The 25542-nt window shown below is 35.6% G+C and overlaps 2 protein-coding genes across 8 annotated transcripts in view; one reads left to right on the top strand and one right to left on the bottom strand.

Moving 5' to 3' along the window:
* Nucleotides 1-19452, top strand: CDC37L1 (cell division cycle 37 like 1, HSP90 cochaperone). 2 transcript variants are annotated; one of them, XM_044756507.2, is made up of 8 exons: nucleotides 1-335; nucleotides 4134-4415; nucleotides 7314-7407; nucleotides 9128-9243; nucleotides 9815-9937; nucleotides 13805-13969; nucleotides 14395-14424; nucleotides 17812-19452. In XM_044756507.2, exons 1-8 carry the CDS (start codon nucleotides 204-206, stop codon nucleotides 17911-17913), a joined length of 1044 nt encoding a protein of 347 aa, XP_044612442.1. In that variant the 5' UTR covers nucleotides 1-203; the 3' UTR covers nucleotides 17914-19452. The 2 variants fall into 2 exon arrangements, with proteins under 2 accessions (XP_044612442.1, XP_044612443.1); XM_044756508.2 differs by lacking the exon at nucleotides 14395-14424.
* The window catches only part of AK3 (adenylate kinase 3), a 27545-nt gene continuing 13643 nt past the window's right edge, over nucleotides 11641-25542 (bottom strand). For 2 of the 6 annotated variants that reach the window (XM_070495689.1, XM_014860720.3), the window contains exon 5: nucleotides 22326-24182. In XM_070495689.1, coding sequence (XP_070351790.1) covers nucleotides 24062-24182 — 121 coding nt within the window. In that variant the 3' untranslated portion in view covers nucleotides 22326-24061. Of the gene's footprint in view, nucleotides 15427-16501; nucleotides 17710-21401; nucleotides 22159-22325; nucleotides 24183-25542 lie in introns of those variants that run through there. The other 4 variants (XM_044756510.2, XM_044756511.2, XM_044756509.2 and 1 more) reach the window with 4 other exon arrangements.

The raw sequence follows: 25542 nt of genomic DNA on the forward strand, positions 1-25542 counted from the left end.
GACGTACAAAGTCGAGTCCGTCTCTTTCCGCCGTCCGCCGGTGGCGCGGCCCAGGCTAGCGTGGGGCGTGCGTCGGCATCGCGGTCAGGAAAGGGATTCTGGGTAACGGCCCCGGCCCCCTGGGGCGGCTGGCTCGGCGCAGCAAGTTCCAGTCACGCCAAGTCCGTTGGCAGTGGCAGTTGTAGGGTCGGGGGCAGGCGGACATGGAGCAGCCGTGGCCGCCGCCAGGACCTTGGAGCCTCCCTCGGGCCGAGGGGGAGGCTGAGGAAGAGAGTGACTTGGACGTGTCCCCTGGTTCTCCCCGCTGCCCCCAGCTGCCGGGCGGCGGCGCCCAGGTGAGAGGGGCCCGCATTCTGTGGGGGGTGGGGTGCGGTGGGGTGGGGTGGGGAGGGCCCCCAAACTCCCTGTCTCCGAGACTCTCTGCTCTGCGCTACTCTGCGTCCCCCCACCCCACCCCCGGGGACCTGATGCCATCCCACGACTATTGTAGCATCTTCTGAGGGCTTCGAAGAGGGGCTGGCCACGTATTCCCAACCTCCACCACCACTCACACCTTTTTCACCTTGGCAGATTCCTCCTCACCCGTGGAAGACGTTCCTTCCCCCATCCACCACCCCTCTCCTGACAGCACCCAGATTTGGGGCGGCTCACGCTATAACACTGACCCTTTGTCCTCTTGTGCGTGCTTTTATATGAGCACTTTATTCTGTTGAAGGCGCTAATACTTGTGCATAGTTGGCAGTTAGGAACGGTGTATGGTTGTATTTCACCAGTTCACTGAGCTCCTGACTTGTAAAGCTTTCAGGTCCAATTTCACTGACTTGACATCTGAGCAAATTCTGTAAACCTCGCTTTTGATGCTGGCGTAAATCTCTCCCATTCGCGTGACCATTTTTTCCTTACGGTTATCTTTTTAGTTTGGCTTCACATCATCTCCAGTAAAAACATATACTCACACGTTTGCGTTTTTCTTCAGATTTCTGATGCTACTTGTGGTTTTCAGCGCAGCCTTCCTTCTTCTGAAACTTATTCAAATGTGATATGCCATTTAGGATTTTTCTGGGTCCTGTCTTAGGGAGTGCTTTCCTACTCATATCACCTTGTCTTCGTTTTTCTGCTAACCCGAGTATATTTTGGAAGGATCACAAACTAAACACTAATATGTTCAATGAAAAGGATTTTTGGTGTCTGCTTTCTAGGCTTCTTGCAAAATGGGGTCCCTAAGAGCTTAATTGAATTAATACAGTTTTTCTCCAGACTCATCTTGCTACCTGTTAATGAAGATGAGTGATTTAAATCGTTTGCCATTAAGTGTAGGGTCATCGATCCTATGCCCAGCTCACAGCGTTAGTTGGCTTCCCATGGAGAAAAATGCTGTTTCATAACCACAGACTGTACTTCGGCCAGCCAGCCACTGGGAAAGCGCAAGACATTTTTTAGGAGGACAGAATGAGAGTTGATGGTTAGTAGTCAGCCACTAATTATGGATAGCTAGTGTCATCTTTATATACAAAGTGTGTTATATGAGCGCGTAATGAATGTGTTACAGAGAGAAAAAAAAGAATGAACAGCAGCTGTCATCGTCAATTTTGAAGGCATATGGAGAGAATAGAAGGGTCCCCAGAATTTCAGTGCATTATGCTTGAATCATAAAAGTAATCTAAGAGAAACTCTGAATTTAAAAAATATCTGTATATTAACTTTTTACTTGTGCACTTGGAATTATAAGCTTATTTACTTGAAAGGGATTTTGGAAGTGAATAGCTTATCTCCTTCGTTAAAAGTGATTTGCATGAGACCATATAGCCAGTTAGTGACAGAATTAAAACTAGAGCTCGCTTCTGACCCCTGGATACAGTGTTTTTCCCCATCTACATATTGCACTGCCCATCCTGTGATGTAATGTAAAACTTTATATGGCTGAAACTACTTTTGAATGGTGTTAAACTTTGCAAGGTGATTACTAATCCTAAGTTAGTTCATGTGATTATAACAAACCTACTTATTTATCTTGCTGACTTTAGGATTTAAGATTTGGATTAGAATATTTGAAAGAATAAAATGTTTAATTCAATTTATAAATATTTTATAATCTTGTTTTAAAAAAACAGCTTTGGTTTAATTTTACCAAATATGGAGAATCTAGACATCTTAATGTCATATGTGATGTATACTTCTGAGATGCACTTGAATGTAAAGGCAGTTTGGAATTTAGAGAGCCTGTTTGAGAATTTTTTGCATAAAGTTGCATTAGTAGACCTAATGCTAACAGCTGCTATTTATGTTCATGAAAATGTAATTATGTTTAATATCCCTCTAAAATCTGAGTATGTTCACAGATAAAATATGATCTTTTAATTAGCGCATGTTGCATAGTTTGCTCAAATGGCCAAATGTTGTCTGTGTAGTCCATGGAGAAGACTTTAAACTTAAAACATCTTTGGAATTTGGAAGTCAGATTTCTGTGTTTGATTTGAGGAATGAACATTTGCTCCCACATAATTTGAAAATGCAAGATATTTCCATTAGTCCATATTGTCTTTCTTAGTATATCTTTGTCATTCCTTACAAAATAATAAATGTTATCGCTTTCTCATTTTCCTGGCCCCTTTTTAAGCATAGTCTACAGTTATTCTTGATCTTATTCTAAGATAGCAAACACTAAAAATAAATATTTTACTTGGTTGATTAGGGCCATCGGGTACCTGGGCTCCAAACCTTCTAAGTGAGTAAATAAATCATCTGAATAGCAACAGTGTCCACATTGCCCCAATGGAAATCTAAGTTTGCCTGAAATCTCAGCTAGGAAGAGGGGGCCTTGCATATTGCGTGCCTGAGAATTCTTTGCCACGACTAGTCTGTTCCAAGAAGTGGAGAATCATTTATTCATCTAAGATTTATTGAATTCTAGCCTCTCAAGAAGCTGATAGTTGAGTAAGCAAACAAGCACAACATTGTGTGAAAACACTACTACAGAAGTATGCATAACCTGGATGGGAAGGGAAGGGATAAGAGAAAACTGAGGGAAGTGATGCCAGAATCTGAAATGGGGATAGGAGTTTGGGGGAGTGGGGATAAAAAGAGTAAGCAGACAATTAGAAGAATCACTAGAAATGAGTCTAGAGAGAGAATAGAAAGTGAGATCATGAAGGACCATGCTGTGCCACAGAGTTTGCACTTTATCCCAAGGTCTAAGTATGTAATATTACCGGATTCGTTTTTTGGAGAGATCACTCCAAGTCTAGTAGAGTGGAGAAGAGCTTAAAGATGAGAAAGGCTGTATTTATATAATTAAGGTGTGAAATTAAAAGGGCTTGAAGAGTGATGCAGATAAGGGAACAGATTGGAGTAAAATTCTTCTGAGTACTCAGTTTGAAATTGATCTACATTTTAGCTAAGAAATCATAAAAATATGTGCCTTCAGCTTTTGTTTTATAGAGCTGTGGCATATAAGGAATTAAACACCCATCATAGTGCCTTACCTGTAGTGGTTCAGTAAATATTAAAACTAATTACTACTGCTTCTGAGTGGAACAGAGTCATTGGGGTGGGTCAGTTGGCTTTAGTTTTTAAAATGACTTTGCCTATTTTGATTAGGGTTAAGTTAAAGAATATCTGTCTGATATAGTCAGTTATAAATAGAAATTTCCAATAAGAACTTCTCAAATCACCAAGGATTGGAATGGTAAAGAAAGAAAATAGAAACCAAGAAATGGTTATTTCAAAATAAGAGGTTCGATGCAGTAAAGAACTTGGAAAACCAAACTATGAAGGTCTGGTTTTCAGCATGTTGGATGGTAGATTGATGACCTAGATTTAAGCTTCTGTTCTCATTATTCTGCTGTTTCAGGATTATAAAGACTATAAATCAAATGTTTGTTGAGCACCAGCTGTATGCAGGACTCTGTGCTAGTTGCTAGGCTTTTTGTTGCTGTTAGTTGTTGGGGGAGGGGCGCAGATTAACAAAGAAACTTAGAGTTTGATGAAACAAGGCCTATAATATAAAAATGTAACTGCCTACACGGAAGGCAGGATACCTATATACCAAAAACATTGTACAGAAATCCTTGACTAAAAGAAAAATTGAACTGTGCTGCCTTCTTCATTTCTTACAAACATTGTTATTTATCCAGATGTATAGCCATGGAATTGAACTGGCTTGCCAAAAGCAGAAAGAGTTTGTGAAGAGCTCTGTGGCGTGCAAATGGAATCTCGCTGAAGCTCAGCAGAAACTTGGTAGCTTAGCACTGCATAACTCTGAGTCCTTGGATCAGGAACATGCCAAAGCACAAACAGCCGTATCAGAACTGAGGCAACGGGAAGAGGAATGGCGGCAGAAAGAAGAGGCTCTAGTACAAAGAGAGAGAATGTGTCTGTGGAACATGGATGCCATAAGCAAGGATGTTTTTAATAAGGTATGGCCTTTTATTGGACCATAATGAAAGAAAAAAAACTGAAGTGTTTGTGCAAACCAGTTGTGCATATTTGCTAGCAAAGAAACCGAATCCTGTAAAACAGTGTTCAGTTTTGACAGTTTATGAAAGTGCTTGTTACAGAAACCTGTATCCCCGATACTGTCTAATGTGGGTGGTTCTTAATACAAATATATGGTTGCACTGTAGCACACTGGACATAAGTGTGGGCTCTGATACCAGACTGCCTCAAATCTCAGCTTTGTCAGTACTGGCTTTGTGACCTTGGGCAAGTCACCTAACATCTCTAAGCCTCAGTTTCCTCAATGATACAGGGTGGGTATGAAGACTAAATAAGGTAATGTCTTAAAAGTACGTGGGATGGTGCCTGCCTGGCACATGGTAAAGCTCAGATATTATGAGAGCTTTCTTTTATTATTATTATTTTTTTATTGCAGTAACATTGGTTTATAACATTATATAAATTTCTGGTGTACATCATCATATTTTGATTTCTGTGTAGATTACCTTGTGTTCACCACCCAAAGACTAATTATAATCCATCAACATATACATGTGCCTAAACACCCCTTTCACTCACTCCCCTCCCTCCTTGCCCTCTGGTAACCACCAATCCAGTCCGTGAGCGCTTTCTGATGTTGCTGTGCTATCAGCTTGCTATCACTTTTGTAACACCAATGTATAGTTACTGGATTTATTAAATAAAGTCTTTCAGTGTTATTTAGCATTGTGTATTTAGTAAAACTCAGGCAGTAATCTGGACTTAGTGTTACAAGCATTATTACTGAAAGGACTAGTACAGTAGTACAGTACTTTTGCCAGGTTAGTAGTTAATATAGTAAGATCAGTGTTCTGTTTCTCACTGGATTATATAGGCCTTCTTCTTTGACTTTTTTATCTGAACAAGAAATGGGCCATCAAATTCAGTCATTTTCTACTAGTGTGTGCAGCGGAACTTCTTTCTATTTATACTAAACTTAACTCTCAAGCTTCAGAGATAGACTACTCATTCTTGTCTAAGTCCACATTCACTTCATCTTTAACCATCATTATTCTCTAGATGTCTCAGTCTATACCACAGCTTGTTTCTGTCCTGGCATCCACTCTCAACCCACTCTCTAAGCACTCATTAATTTCCTTCCCCTGCACCAGCTCTAGTTGTGCTACAGCAACAGATGATACACATAGGTAAATGTACACCACCACTAGCCCTATCAGTACTTTATTCTTTAATCAAGAAAAATTGTGAGTACAACATGCTTATTGTAAAAAGCAAAATGAAACAAAAAAAACAATACATAAGTATGTAAAGTAGATTGAAAGGCTTCTTTCACTTCAGTTTCATTTCCCAGAGATAACCACTGTTAACAGAGTTGTATCTTTCTAGACTTTTTCTGTGCCTGTACCAATGTATATTTATATATTTTTCCTCTCCCACAACATGATCATTTCTTTATCTGAATGATTCACTATGTCTGTATATTCTTCTAAGTAGTGTGTCTTCTTAAAGTGTTATTTTACTTCTGGTTTGTATTTATACCCCATAAGTATTTAAAATAATTTTTTTCTTCCAGAAGGAATGTCACAGCAATGTTTCTTTGTTTCATTAAGTTAGTGTCTCTTCTTTTAACACACTGGTCACAAAGAAAATATTTACTTGTCTCTACTTCTCTTTTTTTAAACTTAAGTTCTAACATAGCCTACATTTATACCACAAATTAATTAGGACTATCTTTATGTTCCAGTCATTTGCTCAAAATCGTACATTGATTTTTGTCTGGGAGCTTGAGACTTGAGAGGACTGGTCTAGATCTGCACTGTCCAACTCGATAGCCGCTAGCCACATGTACTGTTGAGTGCTTGAAATGTGGCTAGTCCGAATTGAGATGTGCTGTAAGTGTAAAATACACACCAGATGCCAATGACTTAGTACCAAAAAGAAAATAAAATATTTAATTAATAATTTTTTTGTATTGCTTACATGTTGAAATTATATGTTGGCTTAAATAAATGTGTTATTGATTTCATCTGTTTCTTTGTGCTTTTTAATGTGGCTAATAGAAAACTACATTTGTGATTTGGCTTATATTTCTATTGGACAGAGCTGGTTTAGGTAAAGAAGATATTAAAGGGGAAAAAAATGCTTTTATTTTGAAATAAATAAAACTTTTCTGTGCTTCCTGATTGTAAACTGGCAGATTTACGTTTTTGGCAGCGATGATCTCAAGGTTTAAATGGGATCACAGAATGTTCTGAGAAACCGTTCTGCCAGTTTTTTTGGCTAGATAAAAACTTCATCTTGGTCTGTTTTATGACTTATTTAACTGAAAATAAGGACTTTCTTAATAGAAATTTGTACTTTATTTCAGAATCAAACTGTTTGGCATCTCCTAAGAAAGTTTATGACAAAAGTCTATTTTAGGTTTATGTCTTATCAGAAACTTTATAGTAAATATACTTTATTATGTATATGCTTCGAATTTCTAAGTTTATTTCCAGCAAGAACTCCAAAGATTTGGTTAGAGTTGCAGATATTTAATGGAAATGAATAATGCAAAATGTAAATTATGTATGTAAAGGATCTTTCTGTACTTAACTTTGATAGGGAAATTGTTTAACAAAAAAGTTAATTCATTTGTTTTTTTGTATGATTTCTAAAATAATTCTGTAATTTCTCACAAATATCATTTTAAACAAAACTAATGAAACTCCAATGGAAGAAAATTTTAATTTTTAATAGTTTAACAGATGAATTTAATGATATAGTATCAGTATAATACTACTAGTGTCTATAGGAAGGATTGCTAGGCATTCAGTATCTGAGAAAGATGGTTCAATTAGAATATAAAATCTGATTTTAACTTCAAAATTTTTTCTTAGAGTTTTATTAATCAAGATAAAAGGAAAGAAACAGAAGATGAAGATAAATCAAAATCATTTATGCAGAAATATGAGCAAAAAATCAGACATTTTGGTAAGTCTACTATTTGAGTTTCCTTCTTTTGTAACATTTGGTATCATAAACATGTGCACAAAAAGTGGATTTATAAAATGGGGACCAAAGAGAAAATAAGTGACAAACTCTAGTTGTGTAGCTACTTGTGACGCAGTGTACAGCTCTTGTTTTAGATTTTTTTTTTGGTCCTAAATAAAACAGATTGAGAGTAAACCGAATGGTGAGGGGAAGCAAAGTTCAGTCTATTGTTATCTAGCACTACCCTCCAGGACATGGTCTTTGTTTATTCCCTAGCCTCTTTCCAGCTCCTCACCAGTCTGCTTTTGTCTGTTGCTCTTTGCTTCCTTGGTATCTGTTTATCTTATGAGTATAAGATTAGCATTAATTTTTTCAGTTTTGGATATGTTGCTATATATAAATCATGCAGATCTTTAACTGTTATTCATATAAATATAGTAATAGAAATATGTACACAAAGAACTAAAAAATAGTTTTCTCTATTGGGGAAAAGCAGTGGGATGGGAGTTGATGTAGTGAAGACTTCCCAAAAGGAGGTAATATCTGAGCTAGATTATGAGAAACAGAGGAGTTTTCCATGTAGATACGGGAGGCAAGGTAACAGCAACACCATGTACAAAGGCAGAGTTGGGAAACAGCATGCTGTGTTCTAAGGATTAGAAGCAGTGGTGTACTGTTGGGGTGAAAATGCTGCTGGGTAGTGTTAGGAGTTAAGGTTCAAGGCATATTTTTTTGATCCCAAGTAATCTGTTAATTTAGTAAACATAGTTTTTGTAATACGTTAATAGGCTTTTAAAATGGCATTTTGAAATCTTTTTCCTATGGTGTTTTTTCCCCAAAAATATTCAGAATATTATTCATCCTTCAGTTATGTCAAGGCAAGACAATGGATACTACTTTAGATTTTTTTCCCTTCTTTTTATGCAGTTTATTCATAAAATGTTCATTTTTCTTATACTTTGCTGGTTACATGATTACTTGGGTGGTATCAACTTTTTGACCAAATTTCTTACTGATTTGGATGAAGATACACTTTAAATAGTATTTGGGATAGTTTGATATTTTGAAGCAAGATAGCAAAATTTTCAAATATGCTTAACTGATTTTTGAAAGATTTTGTTTTCTATGTATATAAACATGACTAGTTAACATGACTAAAATGGTTAAAGTATGTTTACTATTATGACACTGAATGGATTGGTTTTCCATGCTGTCAACTTTTTACCATATCATTTTAAACATTTTTTAATAGGGATAATGTGGTTTTCCTGAATCTTTTACTAAGTTTTTGTTTGCATAGCATTTTTCTTGAGGTTTTGCTTTCTTTTCCATCTTTCTAATAGAAAAATTTGTATTCTATGAATAAATAATGTTGAATTTCTTGAAATCATCTGTACTTACTTTTGCCTAAGATAACCAACTATCCCAATGGCCTGGAACTTCGGGCATCCCCCAGAGGCAGGATTTTTTTGGCGTTAAACTGGTGACCCTACTTTAGCCTAATTATCTAAAATAAAACTTGCTGTGAAGTTTGGAGGCTGTTTCCACTATACTGGCTATTGCTTTAAAGTTTTATCCCTTTTCATTTGCTCTTACGATAACATACTGCTGTGGTAATATGAATTGTCTTTAAAGAGAATCATTTTATTTTAAATACCATTTCTTTGCTTATAAGAAGAAAATATTTGACATTCATGATTTAATTCTTTTTCTTTTACAGGTATGTTGAGTCGATGGGATGATAGTCAGAGATTTTTGTCTGACCATCCATACCTTGTATGTGAAGAAACTGCTAAATATCTTATTTTATGGTGTTTTCATCTAGAAGCTGAACAGGTATCATGTGAACCTTGAGTTTCTGGGAACCTTAGTGGAATTCTGATTTACTTTGTTGGTTTTTTGTTTTGTTTTTTACCTTACTTTAAATGAAAGTAGGAAGGTCATTGAATGGAATTAGAATTTTTTTTTATTTTCAGATCTACTTGAGTTTACTGTGGGATTTTTTTTTTTTCAGCTGTTTCAGTCAGCATAAGGAGACTTTTCCAGTGTGCTTTCCCTGACCCCCCGTCTCTGGTTCCCATATAATATAAACCTTTTTTTTTTCCATGAGTAAGATTGGCCCTGAGCCAACATCTCTTCCCAGTCTTCCTCTATTTTGTATGTGGGGTGCCACCACACTTGGCTTGATGAGCAATGTATAAGGTCTGTGCCCAGGATCCGAACTCGTGTACCCTAGGCCACCGAAGCGGAGCACGCGAACTTAACCACTGTGCCACTGGGCCGGCCCCTACACCTTGTTCTTTTTTAACCTATTAGAAAATTCATGTTTTAAAAATCCAAATAGTAATCACAATATTAAGTATATTTCCAGAGGTAGTTTTTGTAATTTTAATGTCTTTATTTTCAGAAAGGGGCTTTAATGGAACAAATAGCACATCAAGCTGTTGTAATGCAGTTTATTATGGAAATGGCCAAAAGTTGTAATGTGGATCCAAGAGGGTGTTTTCGTTTGTTTTTCCAGAAAGCCAAAGTAAGTAGCTATTTGGTATTGTTAAATGGGAAGGTTAGGCCTTAGCTGAGATTTCTGTGGTCTGTACATATCAAAGGAAACCATCCAACCAGGATACCACAGGCTAAATTCTGTAGACTTTATAGCGGAAAGGAAAATTATATTGCTGATTTCATGCTAATTTAGAGTTAGGAGAGCAATATAAGAGGCTGTACTGTAGCATGTATATGAAACTGAGACCCGTTCAAATGAATGTATGTATTCAGGAAAATTAGAGTGTCCCATCGTTTATTCATTCAGTAAATATTGAGCACCTACTAATGCAAAGCACACATGTTTAAGATGCTCAGGACAGTGTAGAACAAAACAGGTATGGTATCCTCCATATGTAGAAGTCACAGTTTAATGAGAAATCAGACTTGTGTATTGAAAAAAAGGGGAAACAACCTAAAAATTCAGCAGTTAGAGGAATGGTTAAAAAAAACCAAACCTGTACACAGAATATCATGCAGCCATTAAGATTATATATATATATATATTTTTTTTTTTTTTTTTTTACAGATTTTATTTTTTCCTTTTTCTCCCCAAAGCCCCCCGGTACATAGTTGTGTATTCTTCGTTGTGGGTTCTTCTAGTTGTGGCATGTGGGACGCTGCCTCAGCGTGGTCTGATGAGCAGTGCCATGTCCGCGCCCAGGATTCGAACTAACGAAACACTGGGCCGCCTGCAGCGGAGCGTGCGAACTTAACCACTCGGCCACGGGGCCAGCCCCCATTAAGATTATATTTTTGAGGAATTTTTAATGATCTGAGAAAATGCTTTGCTATCAAGTCAAAAGAAGTGATACTTTGTTAATATATACAGGATGATGCTGGCCATGTTAAAGAAAGACAGATATCTCTAGAAAGATTAACTACCATTTCACACTCACTAGATTAGTAATAATTTAAAAGTTGTACAAGAAGTAGAGCAATAAGAATTTGCATTCACTACTTATGGGAGTATAAATTGGTACAACGACTTTGGAAAATTTCCTAGTAGAGCTGAACAAGTGCTAATGCCCAGAAATTCTTCTAAGTACATACGCTAGAAAATAGATTTCTCAATATGTGGTCCAAGGACACCCAAGGGTCTTCAAGACCCTCTCAGGAGGCCCTGAGTCAAAACTATTTTCATAATAATACCAAGATTTTATTTGCCATATTCATACTCATTCTCTCATGAGTGTACAGTAGAGACTGATACAGAAGCAGATGTGTGAATGTAGCTATCTTCTATTAAGTCAGTCTTCTCATGTTTTGGAAATGAAGTTTTTTAAATAAAAATATGTTATAAATATTAACATGTAGTGAGTTTGTTATTGTTATATTTTAGTTAATATTTTTTAAATTCCTTGGTTTTAATTTCTAACACAGTAAATATTGACAGATATAGCCCACATAAACAGGAGCTCTTTAGTTTCCTCAGTAATTTTCACAAGTGTGAGGGAGTCCTGAGATCATAAAGTTTGAGAACTACTGCCCTAGAGAAACTCTTACACATGTGTACTAGATACCGTAATGTTCATACTAGAATTGTTCATAATAGCAAAAAGCCTGGGAACAATCAAATGTCTGTTATCAGTAGAATGAATAAATTATGGTATATTCATTTGGTAAAATACTAACCAGCAATCAGCATGGATAAAAAAACGAGAATGAAAAAACAAGTCACAGAATGACAGATTCAGTATCATTTAAAAAATATTTTGTATTTTTTATAAAGTTCAAAAACAAGCAGAACTAAACAATATATTGTTGAGGGATACTACATATATAGGCCATAAAACTAAAGAGGCAAAAGGAGTGATTAAGACAAAAGTTACAATAATGGTAACCTCAGAGAGAGAGAGGGAATGCTCTTGGCAACTGATTTCTAAGGCACTAGTAATGATCTGTTTCCTAATTTCTGTGGGTACATAGTGGGGTTTTGCCCAATAAACTGTAGATAAATATATTTTTTACATGTTCTTTTGCATATATGATACATTTTAGCATACACAATTAGAAGTTAGAAGGAAATACTATATACCAAAAGTTTAACTTTGATTATACCGGGTGGTGGAATTATAAATGATTTCTATTTTCTTTCTAATAGACTACGATGAACATATTTTCTTTTATATACAGAAAAAAATTGTGTTTTTAAATTTAAAAAAGTATGTCAGGGTGGCAATAACCCACCTTTAATGCTGTAAACTCTTCTAAAGTGCAACCTAAACAGGAAATTGTCCCAAAGAAGTAGAGTTTTAGTGAGTAAACAATTGAGTTGGTATTTTAGGTAGGTTTCTGATGACTATTCTAAATAGTCATTTGACACATAGGCATAATATAAACCATACTTTCTTTTTCATCTTACATTAATGGATATGTTTGAAAATAGTCCTTAATAGGACAATGGAACATAGCCAAACTATATATATTCTTTGAAATTTACTTTGACAAAATAGAACAGAAAAGCACTGAAGTCTTTAATCTTAACACTGTGTTCTTAATAATATTTTTTGTTTTAATTAGGAATAACTTTCACGGGGGGCTACTTTGTGCCAGGTACTATTCTAAGCACTTTATGTGCAATAACTCATTAAATCATAACATTTCATGACAATTATTATTTCTGTTTTACAAGTGAGGAACTTAGCATAGAGAAATTAAGCAAATGACCCATAGGTTGCTTAATAAAGCAAAATTCAGTCAAGTCTCTCTAGATCTAAATCCCCAGGCCTTAGGCATGCAGTAAGGTCGGCACTTTTGCCACTTGATTCCTTTAATAGTTTGCTGCATAACCATTTCAGAAGGATTACTTTTGGATATGAAGACTAACATTCCATATGTCCATATGAATACCATATAATGACTAAAGTGAAATGCTATCATATAATTAAGGAAATGATTCTTAAATTCATAAAAAGATAAAATGGCAGCACAGAACACTGTCTGCATTATGTTTATAAATATTGATGCTAATAACTAATCCACAGGTTTTAATCTGGTTACACAACCTAAACTACATTAAAGTAAAAATAGCACTTCAGACAAAGGCGCTCCAAGATATTAAGGAATGAAATCTTGACAAAATCTCTTCCACCACTTGAACTTAAAGCCTATGTTCTGTAAGTGAAGGATGTGCATTGTGCTATTCTTGATCTGCAAAGGAAACGTTTATAAATGGAGGCTACTGCCAACAGGGTATTTTGTATCAAGACTTTTATTTATATTATATATCTTGGAGGGAGTTCCCCTCCATCAACATAATTCATTGTACTTCTTTCCATAATGTTGAAAAGAAGGTACTTGCTTAACTTAAACACTAAGATATTTCCATAATGAAGTTGAATGTTGAGTTTTATTTGGTTTTCATCACTTTTACAAATAGGGAGTATAGGGTTAGAGAATTACTAGAAACAGGTAATAGTGCCTCCTCATTGATGGAGAATTAAAAGGTTTTAAGAATATCCCTTGGTTGTTGGTTGGCAGTGGGAAGAGGATAGAATGAATATGACAAGTTAAATGAGGACTATTTTGGATCCTGTCAAGAATACGGATAAATCAAGAGAAATACAGAGAATGCCTACTTTCTTTTGTTGTATTTGTATGTGTGTTTATAAAGAGGGGTCATTTCTTATTAGTTTGTTTTATTTTGCTGAAACAGAAGGAAATGGAACAAACCAATCATTAATATTCCTATAAAACAGGCAGTTTTCACAAATCTGACAGGGATCTTGGTGGTTTCTACGTTTAAACTATTCACCTCATCTTTACTTCCTCCACTTCAGACCTGATAGACGCTTGTTAGAATTTACTGTGTGGTCTGGAAGTTTTGAGAAACACAGTCTTCTTTGTTTTCTAGGCAGAGGAAGAAGGTTATTTTGAAGCATTCAAAAATGAACTTGAAGCTTTCAAGTCAAGAGTCAGACTTTATTCTCAATCACCAAGTTTTCAGCCTATGACAGTGCAGAATCATGTTCCCCATTCTGGTATTGGATCTATAGGTTTATTAGAATCCTTACCACAGGTAAGTTGGAAAAGCAAATATTTATTTATTTATTTTTTAAAGATTGGCACCTGAGCTAACAACTGTTGCCAATCTTTTTTTTTTTTTTTTTTTCCTGCTTTCTCCCCAAAGCCCCCCAGTACATAGCTGTATATTTTAGTTGTGGGTCCTTCTAGTTGTGGCATGTGGGATGCCGCCTCAGCATGGCCTGATGAGCGGTGCCATGTCCGCGCCCAGGATCCAAGCCAGTGAAACCCTGGACCGCAAGCAGAGCACGCGAACTTAACCACTCAGCCATGGGGCCAGCCCCAGCAAATACTTATTTTATAAATGTATTAGTTCACATAATTTTTGTTCTTTTGGACTACTTTTTCTTCTTAGATGTTAAAAATATTCTTGCCTCAGAAGATAACTTAATTTGGCACTAAATCTCTTCCATCCCTTAGGTATTTAGAGAGACACCAAATTCCACTGCTGTAAGTATAGAAGAGATGAGTTGCACCTAAGCTTTTTTAAGGGCGGGTGTTACCTATTGATCTTCTCAGTCATAAATTTCTCACCATGGCTCCTGAGGAACCCCTCCCATTCTGAGTAGAACTATATTGTTAAGAATTTATCAGGATGAATTAGCTTCAAAGCATACATCCAAGTGGCAACCAAGATGATCTGTTACATGAGTTTATTTAGTGTTATCTTGTTAAATGTTGGTGTTGCCTACCAGATGTAACGTTGTTACTACACATTAATGTTGTTCATGCTAAGCCGCTCTTTCTGGTAACATTGGCCAACTGTTTGAGCCTCTGAAGTCTGCTATTAGATCAAGATAAAACCATGTCACTAGCATGAAAGAACTTATGTCAAAAAGAAGAGGAAGTTAGATCACTGGTCTGTCTGATACTACTTAGGATTACAATTTTAAATTATCATTAGAAAGTTGCTGCCCATTTTGATTTTTGTGGCATTTTAATTGACCCCAGTCATCTCTCATTTCCCAGGCCCCAAGATTTTAAGACCAGCTTTAGCCAGTTTAGTCTGTTGCCTACACAATGAAAAGGGAAGTCTCATTCAGAAGGCAATGTGAGGAGAGCCCTGAATTTATTTTTAAATCTCATAAATTGGTAGGAATTGAGATTTTCAGTATCTTGACCCTATGTCTCTATAATTTCAACATTCCAGTTACATGTATTGTAAGCCAAAGGGACAATTTAAGGAAAGCAATTTATTATATTCAACTCAGCCAAAAATATTATTCTCAAGGATGGAAATAATCAAGGCCTGATTTTTAAATAATTAGTAACGTTACCCCTTAGTTAGACATGCAAGCAATATTCCCTCTCCATTTGTCCTGCAGATTCTCTCTTAATGCTGTTTAAATATAGTAATTTTCTCTTCGTTTCCTTGAGAAATAGCCCACAGAGAGTCGTCTTTCCAAGGAGATTTTATGATGAAGTCACTGTCAAGTCCAGTATACAAACCTCCTAAAATTAAGATATCACATAATGAATGCAAAGGAAAAAGACTTTTGAAGGATATCATTGATTCTAAACATAAGAGGGGGAAAGTACACATTAAAATATAAGAAGCCTGTATTAGAGTTGCTTCTGGTTTGAGAGAAGTAAGTTCTCATACAAATCAGATAGCAACTGAGGTCTGCTGCTAGGTATGTATCCCCTTGCAGTCATTTTGGCAGGAGGCCTGAGATTATACAATTTTGACACTTTTGAATTGCTGATGTTACTAGGGCTGTTTATGCTTAATTCACTTGAGCTAACAGACCAGTTCCTCTTGGTGGGAGAAGTTGAGCATCCTGGTCTAGTCCTCCTGAGGGAGAGAAGGGCTAGATAAGATTTCAGCTAGATATGCAGGATTGTCAACCTGTTGAGGGGAACCGGATAAGATGAGAGGCAGCCTGAGGGACTAAATTGTCAGCTCAGAGGAGATTTGGAAGAAAAGCTTACCATAATCCCATTTTTATTATATCAGTTTATAGATTGCAAAATACTTTATGTTGTATCATTTAATCTCAAAAACTCTGTGATTCATTTTCATTCATTTTATGGATGAATAAACAGCTTATGGAGGTCAAGTAATTTGCCTGAAGTCAGTAAAATAAGTGACAGAGCTAATATCCTAATCCTAGATTCCTATCCTACATCACTGCTCATTCCCCTGTACTGTTGTTGAATTGTTTATTGGAAATAGGGCAAGACGCTCAGTCATGTGCTCTTGGGAAGAATTGATCACTGGGACAAGACATGTGTTGAGATTGGTACCAGATGAGAATATGGGGTGAACAGTGGAACTTGAGTGTAGATTAGGTTAGGTATATTGGTTGCCTTTTTTTTTTTTTAAGTCTCTCCATGATGATGTCTTACAGTTCTTAGGGAAGTGGGTAGATGAGTTCTGGAGACACTTTTTAGCCAACTCTAATAGTCAAAATTCTCTCACGGAAAACTGGAGCCTAGTCTTAATAGAATAATTATAAGCTCTGTTCTGAAGGCTTTTGGAATTGGGCCTGGATTGTTAGAAAATGTCTTAGCACTTTGTTTCTTTGGAGAATCGGATAATGTAATGAGAATATTAATCTTTTATAAAACTTAAACTTGGGTAACAGTTTAGCTTTTCATTGCTTTTTTTAATTGATAACAATCTGGTGAAATAAGCCACATACTATTATCCTTAGTTTTGAGAGAACTAAACCAAAGCCTCTTGGGATAGAGATAAAAGTAATAGTTACCTTAGGTTTATCCTATAGACTAGCTTTTAATTTTATTAAATTGTGATGTTATTTTCATCTGAGGTCAATGTTATTTTAGTGTCCCAGACCTCAGTTTGGGAATAATCCAACTTCTAGCTAGATTTTGACTTTTACAATAAAGGAATCACAAACTATTGGACTTTATTAAGTGGATCTTTTGAAAATGCTGCCTCCCTATGGGAAGGGGAGATTTAAAGCAGCTGTCCCGTTTGCAATATTTTCCTCATTGGTGTTTATTAAATAAAATAAACAAATGAAACTAGGTGATACAGTAGTAAAACTCTTACCAGCAGATATTCAGAACAACTGACCAGACAAAATCGAATTCTTGGAGAAGAACTTTCCAAAGTCCTGGGTCTTAAGGGCTTATGCCCCTATTCATGGTGCTTTAACAAATAATGTTTTTATTTTTGCATTTATTGAATAAGGTTTTCTGTTCCTAGTTTTAGAAATAAACAAGTAGAACATTTATGAGTTTTTCCATTTAAAAAATAAACAAAAAAAGCTATTCTTTTATTCTCAATTTTTTAAATAGGGGCCCAAGTACCTCTCAAAAGATTAACAGTTTCTCACTTGATTTTAACCTTTGGGAAACCAGAATCAACTCTGAAGATAGCTATAATTTTTACTTATAAATGGATTTTTTTCCTTATTCAAGTGTTTGGCGTGTTTAGTATTTACTGTTATAATTATTAGATAGTGATCTTCAAAATATATTGCTGGCTTAATGCCATATTTATCTCTTAAATTATCAATGGCTATGTACATATAATAAATAACATGAATGATGTAGCCTTGTATGATTAAATAGTTAAAATTATACAGTTTGTTAAAAGGAGAAAAAAGTAATGTTTATTACATTGCTGTTTTTCACATAGATCATTCTGTCTTTATCACATCTTTTTTGGATTAAGTGGTAATAGTCTATTTTTTCTCTTTTTGACTTCTTGAATTTCATCCCAAGTCTGACTTCAAAGTCCATCTTCTTTCTCACTCTGCTGTACTGCAGAGAAATGGAGAGAATGTGAAACTGAATATGTAGTTGCATATACTGGCATAAAACTGGTTATCATCCATTGTTTCTTCCCTATACTTTTTTTTTCAGAATCCAGATTATCTTCAGTATTCTATCAATACAGCTCTCTGCAGTTTAAACTCAGTGGTACATAAAGAAGATGATGAACCCAAAATGATGGACACTGTATAATTTGGTTAAGACTGCTGAGGCCAAGTGCTATTTTGTTACAAGAAAGGAAGAACTTGGCTATTTTCTTGACACTTTTATGGGTGCTGCACTTTATTTTTGTTCAGTTTTTGATGGGAGGGAAAAAAGAGTACTGAAACGTTTTGTAACATTTTTTTTTATGTGCTGCTAGGTTTTTTTGTTTTGTTTTGTTTTTCCTGGAGAGAGGAGTGGTACCGTATGTTGCAGGAAGTCAAACTGGACTTTTTTTTTTTTTGCGCTACTAAATTTGCCTTTAATCTTATTGTTCTCAATTTTGGAATCAAAGTATGAAAATCTGCACAAATGTAATGTTTACAAGAACTGGTTGATTCTAGGAGGCATCTGCTACAGTCTCTTTTTATATGGATATGTACATGTCCTATTCTATAAAAATGATTAAAGATAAAAAATGTACTTGTATCCTACTGCTAATTTAGCTGTCAGATCTCGTGTTTCATCATATTAAAAGCAATAAATCAGTAGTTGATAATCTACTAAATAAGCTGGGTGGTACAAATGAAAACAAAGTCTTTCCCCTTAAAATAATATTATGTTTGTATTTTCGGCACCATCAGTTAAATCCTTGACTAATATCTATTTTATATAAACACTAAATTTATTCCGTTAAGTATTCTCAAAACTATATTCCTTAGAAGTTGATTTTACTCTGTTGACTTTTTAATATTAAGCATTGTAGTGATATAAAAAGTGATAAAGCTAATATTTTTTTTAATAAGATCAACTTCAAGCTCACTCTTAATTTCTGTACTTGACATAGTCTGGGATCTCTCAGGGAGCAAGTTTTAAAAGAATACTAATGGCCTGTAAGAACAAACAGGAAGAAGAATCTGACTTTTTAAATTATGGTTATTGTTTGTTTCACTCTAGTGTAGCCCAAGGACTTTTTTAAAAAGCAAGAGAAATCTTGTAGAGCTAACTGCCTTGACCTGGCAACTACTTATTTCTAAGAACTTAGTGATCGTTATCGGTAATGATGGCTTTTACTACATTTGTCATTCCTCTTATTAGCTCAGTTACCATAGAATGCTTCTTAGCTTTACTACGTCCTATATAATTCACTTCAAATATGCCATGATATTTGATGATTCATTTTATTTGGAGTTAGATGACAGTGCTAATTATGCTATCCTTATTATGTGAGGATTAATCTTCTGATGTATAGGAACATGAACTTTGATTTGTATTGAGTGTAGTCTTTGGTTCAGTCCCATTGAGACTAGTAGCAAACATTTGGAAATGGCTTGCTGGGATTGGGAATACATTCCTCAATTTCAGAAACCAAATAATGCTAAGGGACCCATATGGTGATCAGACCTGTGACCTTGGCCTCATTTGCACCTTGTCTTAACTGAGGTGATAAGGCACTCACTACCCATAGAAATGGACTGGAATTACTGAATCATACTTCTGTAACATCACAATCTTCCTGGTTTTCAGAATAAAACTCTTTGTGCTTTTGATATAAATATATACTCTATAATAAAATGTTTGACTAATTTATATGGTAGTATTCATCAGCCTGTATTTTTTTTTTTTTTTTACCGATGACCTAGTTATAGAACTTTTTTTCTCTTTTAGCAAGCTCTTGTTTTTCCCTTCCTATCAGATAGGGAATGGACACAGGAGTAAAATCCCGTTTCACAGAAATGTTACTTGAACCATTACTTCCATTCCTCGACTTCACTTTTCGCCAGGATTTGCCTCTTAAGCATCCAAATTGTTTTGAATGTCATTTTACCTTCTATAAGATAGAGGTATTAATGACTGAAGACTAGAAGGAGAGAAATTATCAACGAACTGACTGTTCTGAAGGGTTTTTTGGTTTTTGTTTTCTAAAACAGGAAGTATTCAAGAGCTATTTAAATTTTGGCTATGTCTGTTTTTTAACTTTGAAAAGGAAGTGTTCTATGTTTTGATTGTGAAAATGTGATTGGATTTATTTTGGGAACCAGTGACTGATGCCAGAATTTACACTTAAAGACTATGACTGTTACGTATTTAGCAGTACTTTAGTATTAAGAACAGTAAATTGACATCCTTTTTATTTTATTTTGCTGCAGTACTAAGAACTAACTCCTCTTAAGAGAAATGTTCTCTTTTCTGTTTCTTAAGAAATAATAAGAGCATACTAAGCAAAGGGACAATTCATATTTCACGTTTGACAATTTTCTCTAAACAAACTATGGAAAGTCCAAACAGATGAATGAAACATCTTTGACATCAAAGTACCCATCAAAGATTTTTGTTTCATTTGGTAAAATTAATCTTCTAATAAAAGATTTTTTTAAAACCAAATAGTTATCACTCTATTTATTCCCTATTAACTCAGTGTCATTTTATCAATGGTGGTGGAGATAATACTGATTGGAAATTATTCTCTAGGAGAGACAGATTCTCATCCAATTATACCATCGGTTGGCTCTTTCAAATCTTGCATAATAAGCTCACAATCTCCTACAACTTCTCTTTAGGAAAACTGGGTCTTCATTCAGACTAGTATTCCTATTAAAGTGATTTAACGTGTTGCCCAAAGAACAAGAATTTAGTAAGTAGTCTTTCTTACAGGATGAAAAATGTGATTGCGGGTTTAGGCAAAGTGATCTTGAAGTTAACCTTGAGGTATTTTCAGAAAAAATAAAAAGATGTCAATGTACTGTCCTCAGAGTCAGTCGTGTATTTCAGTTCTTAAATTGATGTGGGACAGAAATGTACTTGTCTGTGTTGAGGTCAGGCTTTTCATTTCCATTTTGCGACTATAGCATATAGTTTTAATAAGTCCTAAAATTCTATGCATCCATTTCCCATCTGTAACAGACATGAATGTACTATTTCACAGGTCTTCTGAGAAGCTGATTCATCTAATAAGTTTTTCCTTGCTTACTATGTAAGCTCATGGAGGGGAGGGGATACAAAGAAGAATAAAAGTTGATTATAAATTGCTTACGATCTAATAATGAAGTCAAAACCATTCTCATAAGCCTTGAAGAATTAGACATGAAGTTTAATCTTTTCTAAATATGAAAATGATAAAAATACATCTTTCAACCTGTTTCTTTAGACAGCATGCTTCTGCATGCTGTTTACTCTTTTAAACACTTTAAATTTAGAGTCCTTTGGTTAAGTGTGACACATCACCAGATTGATTTACACTGTGGCGAAATCCTTCCAAAGTGCAATCTGGCACGACAGTTTAACTTCACTCACTGCTGTATATATAGAAGACACGTGAACGTTAAAGAAACGCAGGAAGAGGGGTATGAACTCTACAAAGCACACTGGCTTTTACCAGAATCTTAAAGCACAGGGAGACTATTTTGACTGTGTTTTAAAATTTTTAAACTGTATCCTCCGAAGTCAAAATCTTGAATTAGAAAGCTAAGAAAGCTATTTCTGCGGTTTACCAGTGTCTGGGAATATTTTCTTTTGTCACTGAGAAGACACCTTATAAACATGTTTTAAAATAGAAATTTATTTTTGCTGTTGGTTGCAAGTATTACAGCAATTTAATCTGAGGTTTGTAATGACCATGATTTGTTGTTAACATAGGTAAGTTTGTCAGAATCTATGAGTGTCCAAAATATTTTATTTTGCTAGAATGCCATTGTAAATAGCTGAGGGGGAAGTAGCTATGGGATGGGGTTTAGAAATTTGAGCTGGTATTTAACCTATTTCAAATGTAATTGAGAAATAAAATTTCTGGATGGTACTGCCACTTTGTATTTCCCACAGCACACAATGCTTATGAAAGGTGTACCAAAATAACTATGGCACTCCAGAAAATAGGGTAATGAGTTGATGTACTGTTCTCATTAGCCTTTAACTAAGGCCTAGTAACTTCTAGCCATGGCATTCAGCTCCAGACATATTTCCGTGTGGCACATAAATCATAACGATGGTCGCTGCAGCATTTTTATGGTTTTTAGCAGGATGTACTCCTCAGCAATGAGATTGTTCATCAGAGCTGTCTGTGACATCAACTCAGCATGAAACAAATTTTTTTTGTTTGCTTTAATAAAGAAAAAAGTAATAGTGCAGGTGTTTCCCAAAGTAATGGATGCAAGTACAAAACTTTGGGTTAAGTGTTTTGGGTGTGGGGAGAAAATGGTCACGGGAAAGAAGTCTTGAGTCTTCATAGCCATGTTCTTCTACCCCTCTTTTTAATTTCCAAATCTCTTAAGGGTGTCAAGAGGGCCAGTGTGACTGCAACTATAGCAGGAGATAAAGGACAGTGTAAAATGAAACCAGCCTGTGTACTGTTTCAAGACAACTATTAGAAAGCAGTCACTAATTCAGAAGCCAGTGAGACATCCAGGCAGTAGAATAGAAGGTGGGATGGAGTGAGCCCTGTGAAGTACCAAGGACAAAGTAACATCCACAGTTCAAAAATTTAATTTTATTCTATTAATTCTAATGTATGCCAATAACCTAGTGGTAATTCATAAATTTAGTGGTTAACCCAGTGATAATTCATAAATTTAGTAGCTCACAAAGTTTTTAGAAAGCACATAATATTAACATTCCAATAAAACATAGGAAGTTTTGTAAAGAATGAAATGTTTACTATAATCTTTTTTTTTAAAGCCGTGATCCCCTCTGGGAGATCAACAGTGATTTTTAAAAAATCAAAAGAAAAGAAAATAAGTTTTTTCCCCACAAATACATAAGAACCACTTGCTGGCAATTGTATTTTAAGTGCCTGAAATAAAATGAGCCAAATTTTCAAAGGCAGTTAATGACAGCTTGTATAAGGATTTGTTTCATTTGATTTAGCACCAAGTAAAATTAAGAGTAAGTATGCCACTGAAGATAAGTGAGGTTTCTCCCCCACTTCTCATCTGCCTCACTCTTCCTTCCAGGCCACAGTACATACACACACATCCTACTGCCCCACTAAGGAATCAAATCATTTTGATTTTAAAATGGCTGCTCAGATTACATTCACCAGCAGAGTTCTTTGCCTTTAAGCTGGGATGGCAGTGAGTGCTAGCAGGTGTCAACTTTGATTCGGAATAAAGAACTCCTTCAGCAAATTCAGTCTCCTAGTCTTTTTTAACCTGTCATAGAAACCCTTTTAATTGCTACACCTGTTTACTAGTTATGATTGTTACTTATGTCAAAGGAATTTTCCCCAGACAAACCTGATTTATTTCTATTTCCTAATGACACAGTTGAGCTTACCTAGTGCTATGGGTCTTCCTTCTTTTTGTTTTGTACTTTAATTTGTTACTCATCAAGGCAGATCATACATTTTGATCAAAAAGAGAAACTGGCAAGTCGAACCTAGAGCATGCATTTCTTACCCTGAGTAACATCTGAGAAAATAAGACTTTAATTATATTTTCCATTGAAAATTCAATTTTGGTGCTTTTGCAAGAACTTATAATGTCAGTTTCTAACATAAATCATATCCCTCAGTACACATGTATTTCCAAAAGAGAACAAGTCATAACAATAACTAATAACAGGAAACAAATATTTTCCTGTATACTAACTCATAGATTTTTATGGTGAATTGAAAATTCTGAGTAAACTGAAGTTATGTTTAACAAAATAAATACAGCATATATGGCTAGCTTGTAAGTTTCTTAGTGTAAAGGCAGCAGTGAATTTGCATCCTGCAACTGATGTGTAAATCCAGTTGCGTATTTTCTGGAATTTTATAAACATAGTGTCTCACAAAATCGTGTACCACAGTGCTAGAGATGTCTTTGGTATCGGTCTACACAAAAGCCTCTACTGAGCTATTTTCCCCAAATTACATGGAATTTTTTTTTTCACTTTTCCAGAAGACACAGAAAACTCTATCAGCCACTTACTCTTCTGAACAAACGTTAGATTACTACCATTACTCTTTTAATCATGCTCTAAAAGATTTTCCAAAAGTTTAGACATCTCTGATGCTTTTGAATTGCACATCCATAGAAGATAACTAGATAAAACAGACTAGACAATTTCAAAAGATGAATCTTGGTATCTCACTCATTTGGCACATCCTTAATTTCCAGAATAAAATCAGTAGAAATGAAATTAATACAATTTTCAAAGAATTCATACATGAGTCTTAGGACAAGGAGCTTCTGCCCATCTTACTAGTTATAGGCACTTTTCCTCATGGAGTAACTGATGCTTCCTGGTTTACTTGTGGAACTTTTGTTTGTAGGAAAGCATATACATGAGGCCAGATCTTGTTGGTTTCTGTTCCAGAGAATGTTTCCAACACCCCTTTTTTCCTAAAGATGACGAAACAAAAACAAACACAGGTCTGAGTCTTCCCAAAAAGCTTTTTCAAAATGACTCTTAAAAGATGATAATGTGGATTTAGGAGTCTCAGTAAGTTTAAGTCTGTGTGATCAAGAGAAAGGCACTTTACTGGGCATTGGAAAACCTAGATTTTAGATTTGTTTTGCCCTCTGGCTTACAGAATTATAAGAAAATAATTAGAAAATAATAGCACATACCGTTTATTGAGCATGTGCTAAGTGCTTTAATATAACAGTTCATTTAATCCTTTCTGAAATTCAAGTTCCCTTATTTTACTGATAGAACTGTGTGTCAGAGATGTAAAGTAACAGCCCAAATCACCAAAATGGTAGCGTGCTTCCAAACACAGGGCCTGCCAGACACCAGGACGCCCCTTAGCTTTCTGCCAGCCCATTTGCAGAACAGCTGTTTAATGCTTGATTATGCTTCCTTCTTTTCACCTAGGTTTATTTTTTCTTCTATGCTATCCTTCTAAATGTGAGGGGGATTAAAAAGTACAGTTTTTATTATTTCCTCTTGTGTTTCTCCATTTGTCCCCAGGCAGATCTGTCTGGCTTGTCACCAGACCAGCAGCCAAAGTCTATTTACTCCAGTTTCTTTGGGGTAAGATGGTGAAGAGGATCAGAATCCTGGGGTTACCTTTCAGAACAAACAGCTGCCCTCCAGAGATTCTAGCATTCCTCTTGCTTACCGTCCCCCTCTAACCCACTCATATACACAGTGGCTTAGAGGCTGCGTAAGAGCAACTGAAGAACTCTGGTTTACTGCTTTCTAAAAACAGGATCAGTCATACCTCTGCAGCCTGTTCACTAGACTTTCAGAGGTTTCACCGGGGGCAAAAACATTCCTTTCCTGATACCTCATAAAATTTGCCACAGTTAAGACTAACTTAAATAATTCCCACTGTTTTCTTGGTAAGAAACATCTGCTAAACAGAGACATTATGCTAATACAGTATTCTTTGCATATTAGAAGCCCTCCTGCTTCTAAATTCACTGTCATCTTGTAAAGCTTTCAAGAGAACAAGCTTCTTAGCTACCCTAAGCCTCTTGAAGAGTCACTGTAAAATCAAGCCAATGTCACAAGTGGGTTAATTACTGAGGGCACAACTACAGGCACCTAGTCAATGCTAAAGCCATACCTTGGACGAACATTGGTCATTTTAATTTCTATGTAATAAAATGGAACCAGCTTCAACTATTGGTCCTCTAAAGAGTAAGAGCATCATGTTTTTAAACACAGACCTAATTACTCTATAAATGTTGCACAGCTGCACGAGTTTTAAAAACAATATAACTGTCAGTATTTTTAAAGAACAATGCTAACTAT

This window comes from Equus asinus, chromosome 23, assembly GCF_041296235.1.
Source record: "Equus asinus isolate D_3611 breed Donkey chromosome 23, EquAss-T2T_v2, whole genome shotgun sequence".
In the NCBI taxonomy this organism is placed as follows: Eukaryota; Metazoa; Chordata; class Mammalia; order Perissodactyla; family Equidae; genus Equus; species Equus asinus.